Below are 16,708 nucleotides of genomic sequence, written 5' to 3'. Positions count from 1 at the left end.
GCCAGTCTGGAACAATGAGGATCGCTTGAACCTTTGTTCTTCTTATGATCTTTATCACTTTTGGAACGAGTGGAAGCGGAGGAAACACGTACACCGACTGAAACACCCATGGTGTCACTAGGGCGTCCACTGCTATTGCTATCAACCTAGAACAATATCTCTGAAGTTTCTTGTTGAGGCGAGACGCCATCATGTCTATTTGAGGAATTCCCCAAAGACTTGTCACTTCTGCAAAGACCTCTTGATGAAGACCTCACTCTCCTTGATGGAGATCGTGTCTGCTGAGGAAGTCTGCATCCCAGTTGTCCACTCCTGGAATGAAGATCGCTGACAGAGTTCTTGTATGCCTTTCCGCCCAGCGGAGAACCTTTGTGGCCTTTGCCATTGCCGCTCTGCTCTTTGTTCCGCCCTGGCGGTTTATGTACACTACTGCTGTTATGTTGTCCGACTGAATCAAGACGAGCAGATTGCGAAGAAGATGATCCGCTTGCAGAAGGCCTTTGTGAATGGCCCTTAATTCCAGAACGTTTATGTGTAGACACATTTCCTGGCTTGACCATCTTCCCTGGAAGCTTTCCCCCTGTGTGACTGCTCCCCAGCCTCGGAGACTCGCATCCGTGGTCACGTGCATGTGTAGATGGGACCCGGACCACTTGTCCAACAGGTCCCACTGAAACACTCTGGCATGGAATCTGCCAAACTGAATGGCCTCGTAGGCCGCCACCATCTTCCCCAGCAACCGAGTGCATTGATGGATCGATACTTTTGCTTGTTTCAGAATTTGTTTGACCAGGTTCTGAATTTCCAAAGCCTTTTCCACTGGAAGAAAAACTCTCTGTAATTCTGTATCCAGAATCATTCCCAAAAATGACAGCCGTCTCGTTGGAACCAACTGTGATTTTGGCAAGTTTAGGAGCCATCCATGTTGCTGCAGAATTGTCAGGGAGAGCATAATGTTCTGCAGTAATTGGTCCCTGGATCTCGCCTTTATCAGGAGATCGTCCAAATACGGGATAATTGCGACTCATTGCTTGCGCAGGAGAACCATCATTTCGGCCATTACTTTGGTGAAAATCCTCAGAGCCGTGGACAGACCGAACGGCAACGTCTGAAATTGGTAATGACAATCCTGAACTGCAAACCTGAGGTAAGCCTGATGTGGAGGATAAATGGGAACATGTAAGTAGGCATCCTTTATGTCTACCGACACCAGAAAATCCCCCTCCTCCAGACTGGAAATCACTGCCCAGAGATATTCCATCTTGAATTTGAATTTTCTTAGGTAGAAATTTAATGACTTGAGGTTCAGGATTGGTCTGACTGAGCCGTCTGGCTTCGGGACGACGAACAGGCTCGAATAAAAGCCTTCTCCCTGTTGCGATGGGGGAACCCTGACAATGACTTGATTGTGACACAATTTTTGTATTGCGGCGCATACCACCTCCCTGTCCTGAAGAGAAGCTGGTAAGGCCGATTTGAAAAATCGGTGAAGGGGAACGTCTTGAAACTCCAGTTTGTACCCCATGGACACTATTTCTAAAACCCATGGGTCCAGGGCCGAACGAGCCGAGAACTGACTGAAGAGCTTGAGACGTGCCCCCACCGGTGCGGACTCCCGCAGAGGAGCCCCAGTGTCATGCGGTGGATTTGGCAGAAGCCGGGGAGGACTTCTGCTCCTGGGAACTGGCCACGGCCGGTGATCGTTTACCTTTTCCCTTTCTTCTAGTAGCAAGGAAGGAAGACCCTCGGCCTTTTCTGTATTTATTGGGCCGAAAGGACTGCATCTGATAGTGTGGTGCAGGCACATAAGGTAAAAATGAAGACTTACCCGCGGTAGCCGTAGATACCAAATCAGCGAGGCCCTCACCAAACAATACACCACTTTTATACGGAAGAGGCTCCATAGCTTTCGTAGAGTCAGCATCAGCATTCCATTGATGAATCCACAATGCTCTCCTAGCTGAGACTGCCATGGCATTGGCCCTTGATCCCAAGAAGCCAATATCCCTCACAGCTTCCTTTAGGTAGACTGCAGCGTCCCTGATATAACCTAGTGTCAAAAGAATGCTATCCCTATCCAGGGTATCTATTTCAGATGACAATTTATCTGCCCATTTTTCGATAGCGCTATTCACCCACGCAGATGCAATGGCTGGTCTGAGCAGCGTACCCGTGGTGACATAAATGGATTTCAATGTATTTTCCTGCCTACGATCCGCAGGATCCTTTAGGGCTGCCGTGTCAGGGGACGGAAGAGCCACCTTTTTGGACAGCCGTGATAGAGCTTTGTCCACAATGGGGGGTGACTCCCATTTTTCCCTATCCCTAGAAGGAAACGGATGCGCCACTGGAATCCTTTTGGGAATCTGAAACTTTGTCAGGATTTTCCCAAACCTTTTCACAAATCGTGTTCAGTTCATGAGAGGGAGGAAATGTTACCTCAGGTTTCTTTCCTTTATACATACAGACCCTAGTATCAGGAACAGCAGGGTCCTCAGTGATATGTAATACGTCTTTTATTGCCACAATCATGTACTGAATGCTCTTAGCCAGTTTGGGATCTAATCTGGCTTCACTATAGTCGACACTTGAGTCAGTGTCCGTGTCGGTATCTGTGTCTGCCAGCTGGGTAAATGAACGTTTTTGTGACCCCGAAGGGGTCTGGACTTTTAACAACACATCCTCTACGGATTTCTTCCATGCCTGGTTCTGAGACTCAGATTTATCCAATGTCTTATTTATCAGAGCCACATTAGCATTCGGAGCATTCAAAACATTCACCCAGTCAGGTGTCGGCGGTGCCGACAGGGTCACTCCCCCAGCCGTTTGTGTCCCTGACATAGTCTCCTCCTGGGAAGAGCCCTCCGCCTCAGTCATGTCGACACATGTGCACCCAACACACGCAGACACACTGGCCTAAAGGGGACAGACCCACAGTAAAGCCTGTCAGAGGGACACAGAGGGAATTATTGCCAGCCCACACCTCAGCGCCCAACCCGGTCTGAAACACCACAGAAATGCCCCAGACCTGCAGCGCTTTTATAATTTATCAACAATGCACCAAAATAGCTGTGCCCCCCCTCCCCCGTTTTTCACCGATACTCATGCAGCAGTGTGAGGAAGGACCAGCGTCTCTGCAGCCTTGTGAAGAGAAATGGCGCCGGGCTGTGTGCTGTGAGGGCTAAGCTCCGCCCCGTAATGGCACGCTTCAGACCCGCTCTTTTTTAAATAATTTTTATACTGGCGGGGGTCCGGACAGTGCCCCGGCACTATGTCCACTCTTGCCAGTCATTATGGACGTCAGATATGCTGCCCAGGGCGCCCCCCCCCCACGCCCTGCACCCTGTAGTGCCGCTGTGTGTGGGAGCATGGCGCGCAGCGCGATCGCTGTGTGGTACCTCAAAGCTGTCACTGAAGTCTTCTTTTTCTTCTTCAACTCACCTGTCTTCTGACTTCTGGCTCTGCAAGGGGGGTGGCGGCCGGCTCTGGGAATGAGGCCCTAGGCGTACCTAGTGATCAAACCCTCAGGAGCAAATGGTGTCCTGTAGCCAAAGAAGCAGAGCCTTGAAACTCACAGAAGTAGGTCTGACTTCTCTCCCCTAAGTCCCTCGAAGCAGGGAGACTGTTGCCAGCAGTACTCCCTGAAAATAAAAAACCTAACAAAGTCTTTTCAGAGAAACTCAGTAGAGTTCCTCAGTGTGCATCCAGTCTGCCTGGGCACAGATTCTAAACTGGAGTCTGGAGGAGGGGCATAAAGGGAGGAGCCAGTTCACACCCCTTTGAAAGTCTTAAAGTGCCCATGTCTCCTGCGGATCCCGTCTATACCCCATGGTTCTTGAAGTGACCCCAGCATCCTCTAGGACGTATGAGAAATATGTATTAAAGATATATACAGTAAATGTACTGTACTACAGTAAGTCACACAAGCAGTTCCTGCTAAATCCTATGATACAGGACAGTATGTGACATGCTTATATTCTGTTTATAATTTCAAAATACAGTACTGTACTACACTTACAGTACTACTGTTTACTGTACAGATTTTTTTTTACAAACACATTAATGCATCCCAGATGCAAATGCAAGTACTGTACAGTACAGCAGACAGCTTATGGTGACAGGACTCACTTATACCCACCCATAGTCGCTGTGTATTTTAGATAGCTTAATGAGACGCTCCTGCAGCACTGCCCTGATTCATGTAAAACCTCTGTGCATACAGTATTTCTATTGAATGTAATAGTACAGTATATTACAATAGTAAAAATAATAATAAAGTGTCAGGAAAAAAAAGGCATTCGCACGCCTCATGACAGATACACAAACTCATGTGTAAATGTAAGCAGTGATCCCTTGCCATTGGTTTTGATTTGCCCTAATGGCTACGGAACTTGGACGCTCACATACTGTACTGTATCCCTAACTTCAATGGACTATACTGTAGCTTAAACACGTTCTTTTGCGTCTGTATAAACTATTTTTATTAATTGCTCATTCTACGAGACCTCACTGCCGCTGTGTATTTTAACTAGTGTATTCAGCATTGCCCTGATTCTTGCAAAACCTATGGCGTCGCTGGCACCATAGCTGAGGGCTTCCATGAGGCGCAGGGTCACGGGCGGCAGCCATGTCAATTGAGTCTGGCCTGCTACAGTACTGTAGGTGTACCTTACAGTGCACAGAGCTCGCTTATCCCCATAGCCACTGTGTATTTAGATAGCGGCATGAAACGCTCCTACCCCATCGCCCTGATTCATGTAAAACTTGTGTGCATATTTCTATTGAATGTGAAGTTATACTACAATAGATAAGATAAAATTTTTTATAAAGTGTCAGGAAAAAATAAATATGCATTCGCACTTTGGAAATCGAACCCGGGACTCTAAGCACAGGAAGCAGCACACTTCACCACTCGGACACGACGCCTCATGAGAGATACATAAGCTCATGTGTAAATTGTAAGCAGTGATCCCTTTCCATTGGTTTTGATTATGCAGTAATGGCTACAGGATTTGGACGCTCACATATCCCTAACATCAGTGGACCATACCTATAACACGTTCATTTGCATCTGTATACACTACTAATTTTATTTGTTGGTTTGTCTGCGGGACTTGGACGCTCAAATTCCCTAATGTCAATGGACTATACTGTATCTGTATCACGTTCGTTTGCGCCTATACATACTGTACTATTTGCATCTGTATATAAAGTACTATATACTGTATTTGAAATACTGTTGCGTAATGAGACGCTCCAGTAAAGTAGTTCTTGCGCTGTAGTTCAGTATTGTATTTTAATGGCGACCACACGCATGTGCAATGGTGATTTTAAAAAGCGTCATCTGGTGGATGATCGCAGGTATTACACTCAACGGTAACACCAAATGCTCTGTGCGCCTCCATACGACTAGGCAAGCCTCCTTGCGCCCAGGCATGCTGTGTATCAGTGATCACAGCTAACGCCTCAGCCAGCAAAGATAAGGGAGGCTCCATCTGTATATTTCCAGCATCAATAAAGAGACAAGCAAGATGTTGTTGACATTCATCATGCCAATATTCATTAGGTCAGATCCAGCTGGGTCTTCCAGGTCAGCCGGTGACATCCTGATACTTCCAGCACTAAGTATGATAAACTATAACCCTTCCCCTAATTCTTAACTGTATCCTCTTGTCCCGTAGCCTAATCCTAACCCTCCCATAGCCTAACCATCCAACCATGCATAGTTAGCATTTCACATGTTGACATGGATAATATTTTGACATTCTGCAGATACCAGTATGTTCTGTCGACATTTTGACTACATCCTTCTGCAGAGAGGCACTGGGTTAACAGCACAGAACTTGCAGAGGGTAAGTAGACTTCTAACATTCACAAGCTGTTTTTTTGAGTGCTATAAACTGTACCCCAGAACCCACATAAAAAGATCTGAATGCATTGTAATAAACCTTAAATCAGGGGTTCTTAATCACAGTCATTAAGTACAACCAACAGGTCATGTTTTGTGAATTTCTTTAATCATGCCTGAAGTACCACTAACCTATGTTGCTAGGTTAGTAATTATCCCAACTGTTTCCACAGAGATAAATTCTCAAAACCAGACCTGTTGGAAAGACATGGGTTGAAGTTGAGAACCACTGCCTTAAATCATTTTTACACCAATTTAGGGAGGCAATAAAGTTGACAGACCTGGAATTTTCTTTCTGTTAAAGCACTGTTTCAGGAGTCCTGGAACATCTGTTTTAAACCTGTTAAAAAAATAAATAAAAAAAGTTGTAAGAGTTAATTGTACAGATGAATTTCCCATTGTAAAGAAAATAATTAGACTGTTCTATTGGAATATCATAGCTGCTGCAAAAGGGAAACCCAACAGCCATCATGAATGTATAGCTGCAGCATGCGTCCACCTGTCTAATGCCATGGAAATTTTCCATTGCATAGTGCAGGATGTATGATTTCTCCACATATAACAATAAACGACAAACCATTGATTTTTACATGCAGTACAGTTGCTGCCGATAGTAAATTATAAAAAAAAATAAGAATTTACTTACCGATAATTCTATTTCTCATAGTCCGTAGTGGATGCTGGGAACTCCGTAAGGACCATGGGGAATAGCGGCTCCGCAGGAGACTGGGCACAAAAAGTAAAAGCTTTAGACTAGCTGGTGTGCACTGGCTCCTCCCCCTATGACCCTCCTCCAAGCCTCAGTTAAGATACTGTGCCCGGACGAGCGTACATAATAAGGAAGGATCTTGAATCCCGGGTAAGACTCATACCAGCCACACCAATCACACCGTACAACTCGTGATCTGAACCCAGTTAACAGTATGATAACCGTAGGAGCCTCTGAAAAGATGGCTTCCAACAATAAACAACCCGATTTGTTTGTAACAATAACTATATACAAGTATTGCAGACAATCCGCACTTGGGATGGGCGCCCAGCATCCACTACGGACTATGAGAAATAGAATTATCGGTAAGTAAATTCTTATTTTCTCTGACGTCCTAGTGGATGCTGGGAACTCCGTAAGGACCATGGGGATTATACCAAAGCTCCCAAACGGGCGGGAGAGTGCGGATGACTCTGCAGCACCGAATGAGAGAACTCCAGGTCCTCCTCAGCCAGGGTATCAAATTTGTAGAATTTAGCAAACGTGTTTGCCCCTGACCAAGTAGCTGCTCGGCAAAGTTGTAAAGCCGAGACCCCTCGGGCAGCCGCCCAAGATGAGCCCACCTTCCTTGTGGAATGGGCTTTTACAGATTTTGGCTGTGGCAGGCCTGCCACAGAATGTGCAAGTTGAATTGTACTACAAATCCAACGAGCAATCGTCTGCTTAGAAGCAGGAGCACCCAGCTTGTTGGGTGCATACAGTATAAACAGCGAGTCAGATTTTCTGACTCCAGCCGTCCTGGAAACATATATTTTTAGGGCCCTGACTACGTCCAGCAACTTGGAGTCCTCCAAGTCCCTAGTAGCCACAGGTACCACAATAGGTTGATTCATGTGAAACGCTGAAACCACCTTAGGGAGAAATTGAGGACGAGTCCTCAATTCCGCCCTATCCGAATGAAATATCAGGTAAGGGCTTTTATAGGATAAAGCCGCCAATTCTGATACGCGCCTGGCTGAAGCCAGGGCCAACAACATTACCACTTTCCATGTGAGATTTCAAATCCACTGTGGCAAGTGGTTCAAACCAATGTGATTTTAGGAACCCTAAAACTACATTGAGATCCCAAGGTGCCACTGGAGGCACAAAAGGAGGCTGTATATGCAGTACCCCTTTGACAAACGTCTGAACTTCAGGCACTGAAGCTAGTTCTTTCTGGAAGAAGATCGAGAGGGCCGAAATTTGAACCTTAATGGATCCTAATTTTAGGCCCATAGACAATCCTGCTTGCAGGAAATCTAGGAAACGACCCAGTTGAAATTCCTCCGTAGGGGCCTTCTTGGCCTCACACCACGCAACATATTTTCGCCAAATGCGATGATAATGTTTTGCAGTTACATCCTTCCTGGCCTTGATCAGGGTAGGGATGACTTCATCTGGAATGCCTTTTTCCTTCAGGATCCGGCGTTCAACCGCCATGCCGTCAAACGCAGCCGCGGTAAGTCTTAGAACAGACAAGGTCCCTGCTGGAGCAGGTCCTTCCTTAGAGGTAGAGGCCACGGGTCCTCTGTGAGCATCTCTTGCAGCTCCGGGTACCAAGTTTTTCTTGGCCAATCCGGAGCCACGAGTATCGTTCTTACTCCTCTCCTTCTTATGATTCTCAGTACTTTTGGTATGAGAGGAAGAGGAGGGAACACATATACCGACTGGAACACCCACGGAGTTACCAGAGCGTCCACCGCTATTGCCTGAGGGTCCCTTGACCTGGCGCAATATCTGTCCAGTTTCTTGTTGAGACGGGACGCCATCATGTCCACCTTTGGTTTTTCCCAACGGTTTACAATCACTTGGAAGACTTCTGGATGAAGTCCCCACTCCCCCGGGTGGAGGTCGTGTCTGCTGAGGAAGTCTGCTTCCCAGTTGTCCACTCCCGGAATGAACACTGCTGACAGTGCTATCACATGATTTTCCGCCCAGCGGAGAATCCTTGCAGCTTCTGCCATTGCCCTCCTGCTTCTTGTGCCGCCCTGTCTGTTTACGTGGGCGACCGCCGTGATGTTGTCCGACTGGATCAATACCGATTGACCCTGAAGCAGAGGCCTTGCTTGACTTAGGGCATTGTAAATGGCCCTTAGCTCTAGGATATTTATGTGAAGAGACGTTTCCATGCTTGACCACAAGCCCTGGAAATTTCTTCCCTGTGTGACTGCTCCCCAGCCTCTCAGGCTGGCATCCGTGGTTACCAGCATCCAATCCTGAATGCCGAATCTGCGGCCCTCTAGAAGATGAGCCTTCTGTAACCACCACAGGAGAGATACCCTTGTCCTTGGAGATAGGGTTATCCGCTGATGCATCTGAAGATGCGATCCGGACCATTTGTCCAGCAGATCCCACTGAAAGGTTCTTGCATGGAATCTTCCGAATGGAATCGCTTCGTAAGAAGCCACCATTTTTCCCAGGACTCTCGTGCACTGATGCACTGACACTTGTCCTGGTTTTAGGAGGTTCCTGACTAGCTCGGATAACTCCCTGGCCTTCTCCTCCGGGAGAAACACCTTTTTCTGGACTGTGTCCAGAATCATCCCTAGGAACAGTAGACGTGTTGTTGGAATCAGCTGTGATTTTGGGATATTTAGAATCCACCCGTGCTGACGTAGCACTACCTGAGATAGTGCTACTCCGACCTCTAACTGTTCCCTGGACCTTGCCCTTATCAGGAGATCGTCCAAGTAAGGGATAATTAATACGCCTTTTCTTCGAAGAAGAATCATCATTTCGGCCATTACATTGGTAAAGACCCGTGGTGCGTGGACAATCCAAACGGCAGCGTCTGAAACTGATAATGACAGTTTTGTATCACAAACCTGAGGTACCCTTGGTGAGAAGGGTAGATTGGGACATGGAGATAAGCATCCTTGATGTCTAGAGATACCATATAGTCCCCTTCTTCCAGGTTCGCTATCACTGCTCTGAGTGACTCCATCTTGAATTTGAACCTTTTTATGTAAGTGTTCAAAGATTTTAGATTTAAAATTGGTCTCACCGAGCCGTCCGGCTTCGGTACCACAAACAGCGTGGAATAATACCCCTTTCCCTGTTGTAGGAGGGGTACCTTGATTATCACGTGCTGTGAATACAGCTTGTGAATAGCTTCCAATACTGCCTCCCTGTCGGAGGGAGACGTTGGTAGAGCAGACTTCAGGAACCGGCGAGGGGGAGACGTCTCGAATTCCAATTTGTACCCCTGTGATACTACCTGCAGGATCCAGGGGTCCACTTGCGAGTGAGCCCACTGCGCGCTGAAATTCTTGAGACGGCCCCCCACCGTGCCCGAGTCTGCTTGCAGAGCCCCAGCGTCATGCTGAGGACTTGGCAGAAGCGGGAGAGGGCTTCTGCTCTTGGGAAGAGGCTGCATGGTGCAGTCTTTTTCCCCTTCCTCTGCCCCGGGGCAGGAACGAGCGGCCTTTTTCCCTCTTGCCCTTATAGGGACGAAAGGACTGGGTTTGAAAAGACGGTGTCTTTTTCTGCTGAGAGGTGACCTGGGGTAAAAAGGTGGATTTTCCAGCCGTTGCCGTGGCCACCAGGTCCGATAGACCGACCCCAAATAACTCCTCCCCTTTATACGGCAATACTTCCATATGTCGTTTGGAATCCGCATCACCTGACCACTGTCGCGTCCATAACGTTCTTCTGGCAGAAATGGACATCGCACTTACTCTAGATGCCAGGGTGCAAATATCCCTCTGTGCATCTCGCATATATAGTAATGCATCCTTTAAATGCTCTATAGTTAATAATATACTGTCCCTATCCAGGGTATCAATATTTTCAGTCAGGGAATCCGACCAAGCCACTCCAGCGCTGCACATCCAGGCTGAGGCGATCGCTGGTCGCAGTATAACACCGGTATGTGTGTATATACCTTTTAAGTTATTTTCCAGCCTTCTATCAGCTGGTTCCTTGAGAGCGGCCGTATCAGGAGACGGTAACGCCACTTGTTTTGATAAGCGTGTGAGCGCCTTATCTACCCTAGGGGGTGTTTCCCAACGTGCCCTAACCTCTGGCGGGAAAGGGTATAGTGCCAATAATTTATTAGAAATCAGCAGTTTTTTATCGGGGGAAACCCACGCTTTATCACACACCTCATTTAATTCATCTGACTCAGGAAAAACCACTGGTAGTTTTTTCACACCCCACATAATACCCTTTTTTGTGGTACTTGTAGTGTCAGAAATGTTCAATGCCTCCTTCATTGCCGTGATCATGTAACGTGTGGCCCTACTGGACATTACGTTTGTCTCGTCACCGTCGACACTGGATTCAGTATCCGTGTCAGGGTCTGTGTCGACCATCTGAGGTAACGGGCGTTTTAGCGCCCCTGACGGTGTCTGAGACGCCTGAACAGGCACTAATTGATTTGTCGGCTGTCTCATGTCGTCAACAGTTTTTTGCAAAGTGCTGACATTGTCACGTAATTCTTTAATTACCACCATCCAGTCAGGTGTCGACTCCCTAGGGGGTGACATCACTAACACAGGCAATTGCTCTGCTTCCACATCATTTTCCTCCTCATACATGTCGACACAATCGTACCGACACCCAGCACACACACAGGGAATGCTCTGATAGAGGACAGGACCCAACTAGCCCTTTGGGGAGACAGAGGGAGAGTTTGCCAGCACACACCAGAGCGCTATATATATACAGGGATAACCTTATATAAGTGTTACTCCCTGCTATAGCTGCTGTATTTATATATTAGCTGCCAATAGTGCCCCCCTCTCTGTTTTACCCTGTTTCTGTAGTGCAGGACTGCAGGGGAGAGTCAGGGAGCCGTCCTTCCAGCGGAGCTGTGAAAGAAAATGGCGCTTGTGTGCTGAGGAGAAAGGCTCCGCCCCCTTCACGGCGGCCTTTTCTCCCGCTTTTTTCAGGAAACTGGCAGGGGATAAATGCATCCATATAGCCCAGGAGCTATATGTGATGCATTTTTTTTTAGCCATATAAGGTTTTTATATCGTTTTTATTGCGTCTCAGGGCGCTCCCCCCCAGCGCCCTGCACCCTCAGTGACCGGAGTGTGAAGTGTGCTGAGAGCAATGGCGCACAGCTGCAGTGCTGTGTGCTACCTTATTTGAAGACAGGAACGTCTTCTGCCGCCGCTTTCTCCGGACCTCTTCGCTCTTCTGGCTCTGTAAGGGGGCCGGCGGCGCGGCTCCGGGACCCATCCAGGCTGAACCTGTGATCGTCCCTCTGGAGCTAATGTCCAGTAGCCAAGAAGCCCAATCCACTCTGCAGTCAGGTGAGTTCGCTTCTTCTCCCCTTAGTCCCACGATGCAGTGAGCCTGTTGCCAGCAGGACTCACTGAAAATAAAAAACCTATTTAAACTTTTACTTCTAAGCAGCTCAGGAGAGCCACCTAGCTTGCACCCTTCTCGTTCGGGCACAAAAATCTAACTGAGGCTTGGAGGAGGGTCATAGGGGGAGGAGCCAGTGCACACCAGCTAGTCTAAAGCTTTTACTTTTTGTGCCCAGTCTCCTGCGGAGCCGCTATTCCCCATGGTCCTTACGGAGTTCCCAGCATCCACTAGGACGTCAGAGAAACTTACATTTAATTTCAAAGTATTAACAACATCTGTGGTCTCAGTAAAGGTATATCTCAGTCACTGGCAAAAACTCACACAGCTGAATAGCAGAGAACTGCAAATGTCTGACTGTTACTTCCACAGGTACTGAGTATTGAGAAACCAGGGATTGGGGCTGCGTGACAGGTGGTGGGGATCCCTGCGGTCAGTATACTGACCTTGGTATCCCGGCCGCAGGCTGCCAGCAGGGGGGGCCAGCGCAACAAAGCCCTCTGCAAGTTCGCCACGAGTGGGAATAGTCTCGGTTAATCGACTATAGGGTTTATGATTGCTCCGGATATCGGCGTCGGCATGGTGACCACCAGGATACCTAGCGCAGGCATATGACCAGATCCCGATCACAGTGCTCCTTCCTTATATAGTCAATCAACCATATGTGGGCTGTTTCAATAATAAAAGTCAAACAAACAGGATGGTGTTCTCCTGCTACAATAAAACCAGCCCCAGGGTCTATTGGGTTCCCACTGCAAAAAAACAAACAACCTTTTATTCTCCCTGAGACTATCAATCCTAAACACTGAGTCTTTTCCCAACCCCATGGCAATTGGTGCAGTTGGCATAATATTGTATAACTGGAAAACTGCCCTAAATGGATTCCATGTACAAGTTTGCAAACAATTTAAAAACTTCCAGTCTGCTTATGTGTAGATAGATTACAATGTTTTCTAATTTGACTCAAGAAATCTGACAACAGCATTGCAGAAAATATTGTTCCAAAGCAAGGTAGTTGATTGCCCATTTCATTTGCACTAACCTCTTTTTATACTCCATTATAGAACGGACACATGTTTCTTCACTCCATGGTAGAGATCCACTCAACCATTTCAGCATGCAGTATCCCAAGGACTCAAAGTCACTGCGGCGGGTTGGTCCTAAAAATAATCCATTAAATAAATGTATATTTAATCATCAGCGTAGGAAGAGGGGATTTATTATGTATATATTATGTGCTTACCACACAAGGTAGTGATTACAAATTCTCAAACATATTTTAGTATATTGAACAATGTCTTTTCTATGAAAAATGGTATACATAGTGTAACGGATTCAGTCCTAGCTGGCTCATGAGGAGCACTTTTTCCCAGCCTGTTTCTGGATTCAGTGCATAAATGCAAAGGGGCAGGAAAGAACTGTGGCCCTCATTCCGAGTTGTTCGCTCGTTGCCGATTTTCTCTATATTGCGATTAGTCGCTTACTGCGCATGCGCTTAGTTATTTTACTCAAAAGTTAGGTATTTTACTCACGGAATTACAAAGGATTTTTCTTCGTTCTGGTGATCGGAGTGTGATTGACAGGAAGTGGGTGTTTCTGGGCGGAAACTGGCCGTTTTATGGGTGTGTGTGAAAAAACGCTGCAGTTTCTGGGAAAAACGCGGGAGTGGCTGGAGAAATGGGGGAGTGCCTGGGCGAACGCTGGGTGTGTTTGTGACGTCAAACCAGGAACGAAACTGACTGAACTGATCGCAGTGGCAGAGTAAATGTCGAGCTACTCAGAAACTGCTAAGAAATTTCTATTCGCAATTTTGCGAATCTTTCGTTCGCAATTCTGCTAAGCTAAGATACACTCCCAGAGGGCGGCGGCTTAGCGTGTGCAATGCTGCTAAAAGCAGCTAGCGAGCGAACAACTCGGAATGAGGGCCTGTGTTATCACCTATACAGCATGCTGCCTGGATTCCCAATAGAACTGTGGAACTGGACATCACATATTATTGTGAAACATAATCCCTCTTGTTATATGTGTTTGTGTTTATCAGGGAATAATATCTCTAGCCTGATGTTTTATACAGAATGCATAAGACAATGTATATATATGAATGTATTGGTTATTGTGCTATAGTTTGTAAAATAATGTTCCCTCCATGTGACTGCTCAGATAACCTGTGTCTCAGATCTCAGGCCATACACCCCTCGTTCTTCCCTACACAATGGATTCCAGGCCACACAATCAGATTAATTAAGTAAGGTTAATTTAGTTAACATCTATTGTGGCCCAGGGCACATGCCTGGACATGTGAAAGTAGGTCTGATCTGAAACTGTTCTGGGGGTGTCGCCTTATGGTAGGAAAGACAAAGGTCTTATAATAGCAAACAGGGGCTATTGGGAGAGTGGAGTGGAGTTCCTGGCCTGGACGCATTGTGGACACAGAACTACTGCTGGCATGTGACATCAGGAGACTGTAACCCAATACTACTGTGGGGACTTAGTAAGTAAGATACCATCCTGGCTTGTAATTGTTAATGTTATTGTGTACTGTGTGTGTGTGTATTTTTACAATAAAGGGCATTTTCCACTTTACTAAACTGTTTACCTGAGTGATCAGAGAATCCGTATCCTCACACATAGCTTTAATTAGTAGAGGACATTGAGACAACAAATCCAAGGATTTTATCCAATTTGAAGTTAGGGAGTATTTTATAAAAAATATACTGTATAGTTACACTACCCCTCTTGCCAAATTATCCTCTGCTGCATTCACCCTCTCAATTTCTGTAAATGAAGTCTGTACTTTTCTCTCCTCCTCTCTACTTGTCCCCACATCACAATCCCCACTCACCTCCTCTGCTCCCTCTTTCATGAGGCCTGTTCATACCTTGTACCTTCTACTCCTTCCTTAAGCATGGCCTTATTTTCCTCATACTTAACCAGCCCCCACCACACACACACTTCTCATGGCCTGTATATGCTCTCTAAATACCTCCCTATTACCATACTTTTCTGTTTTCAAGCTTCCTGCGTGGGTTGCTTACACTCAATCCTTGACCCAGTTCAATTAGTCTTAACCCTCTCTGTAGAAACAGCAACCAACATGCTAAAACAAGGTATTAGCAAGCATAAAGCGGGGAATTGATGCAAGGGATGAGAGTGTTATACTCCCATTGTATAAATCACTGGTGAGGCCACATCTTGAATACTCTGCACAACTATGGGGACCATACCACAAAAAGGATATCCTGGAACTAGAAAAGGTTCAAAGATGGGTGACCAAATTGATTAAGGGGATGGATATGCTAGAATACGAGGAAAGACTTGATAGGCTAGGCATGTTTATACTGGAAAAAAGATTAAGAGGGGACATGATTAACATATACAAACATATAAGGGGTCAATACAGAGCTAGCGGGGGATTTGCTTTTGGTAAGATCACCACAAAGGACACGTGGACACCCGCTTACGTTAGAGGAGAAGAGATTTCGCACACAGAGACAGACAGGTTTCTTCATAGTAAGGACAATACGTATCTGGAATTCCCTGCCTGAGACAGTCGTAATGGCGGACTCGTCATTACTTTTAAGAAAGGGCTAGAAAAATTCCTAATGGATAAGGATATACAGGGTTATGGTGAGTAAATCATGCACTACACTAATAAATAATAATAAAATAAAAAATAAATAAATAAGAGGAATCAACATAATGGTTAAACATTCACCAAAGTTAAAATTTGTGATCTCCTACTGTAATATTTTTAAGACAGATTGAACTCGATAGACAATTTGTCTTTTTTCGACCTCAAAAACTATGTTACTATGTTAATGTGACCAACATTCTTCTCATTATTAATTAAAGATCACTCTTATCCTTCTTGACCTCTCTAGTGCATTTGGTACCGCTGATTATTCTATTATCTTGCAAACATTCAATTTTATTGGCCTTTATGACAGTAGTCTCTTCTATTTGTCTCCTACCTCTACAGCCACTCCTTTTCTGACTGCACTTTCCCTTATATTCAGTTACCTATCAGAGTACTCCAAGGATCTGTTCTTGACCCTCTACTACTCTCCCTTAGTGATCTTGTCCGCTCCTTTGGTCTTCAATATCATATGAATGCTGATGAAACCCAAATTTCTCTCACCTCCCCTGACCTGTTACTCTCTCTCCTGTCAACTTTTGAACATCTCTTCTCGGATGTCCTAGCTTTTCCCAAAATAACTTATGAACTGTAACTGCAAAATATGTCAATATGAAGGCAACTGACAGAATGGGGTCAAGAAATGAGATATATATATATCAATGACGTGCAGCGAGGTCAATGGCTGGGGAGGCACTGGCCAGTGTGGGTGGGGCAATGATGCGATGAGCGAAGAAAGGGGTGCGGCTGGGAGATCGTGTTAGAGACAGAACAATGAGAGAGAGAGAGGAATAGGGGCAGGTGAGAGGTGACCGGGGAGATAATAGAGGGTGTCAAAAACAGTACAACGACAAAGCAGTCACAAATGGAGAGGGGCAGGTGGAGAGACTGAATGGGGCTGGGGGGTAATAGAGTCAGAGACAGGACAATAAGAGTGCAGTCACTCATCTAGAGGAACAGGGGCAGAGAGGATTGGAGGCAGGGCTAGCAACAGAAATCTTGGGGCCTAATACGTGGACATCTCTGCAACCCCCCCCCCCCCCCCCCTTGGCCCTGCACACACACATCCACCACCCACTGCTGCTGTCACTTCCCCTGAGGAGAG

General features: G+C 46.3%; 1 protein-coding gene across 4 annotated transcripts in view; it reads right to left on the bottom strand.

Moving 5' to 3' along the window:
• Positions 1-16,708, bottom strand: part of VRK3 (VRK serine/threonine kinase 3) — a 751,237-nt gene that overhangs the window by 140,113 nt on the left and 594,416 nt on the right. For all 4 annotated transcript variants that reach the window (XM_063945241.1, XM_063945242.1, XM_063945243.1 and 1 more), the window contains 2 exons: positions 13,012-13,129; positions 6,190-6,248 (listed from right to left, as the gene is read on the bottom strand). In XM_063945241.1, coding sequence (XP_063801311.1) covers positions 6,190-6,248; positions 13,012-13,129 — 177 coding nt within the window. The remainder of the gene's footprint in view (positions 1-6,189; positions 6,249-13,011; positions 13,130-16,708) is intronic.

This window comes from Pseudophryne corroboree, chromosome 11 (genome assembly GCF_028390025.1).
Source record: "Pseudophryne corroboree isolate aPseCor3 chromosome 11, aPseCor3.hap2, whole genome shotgun sequence".
NCBI classification, from domain to species: domain Eukaryota; kingdom Metazoa; phylum Chordata; class Amphibia; order Anura; family Myobatrachidae; genus Pseudophryne; species Pseudophryne corroboree.
The sequence above is the reverse complement of the archived record's forward strand: the minus strand, read 5'-3'. Positions and strand labels throughout refer to the sequence as shown.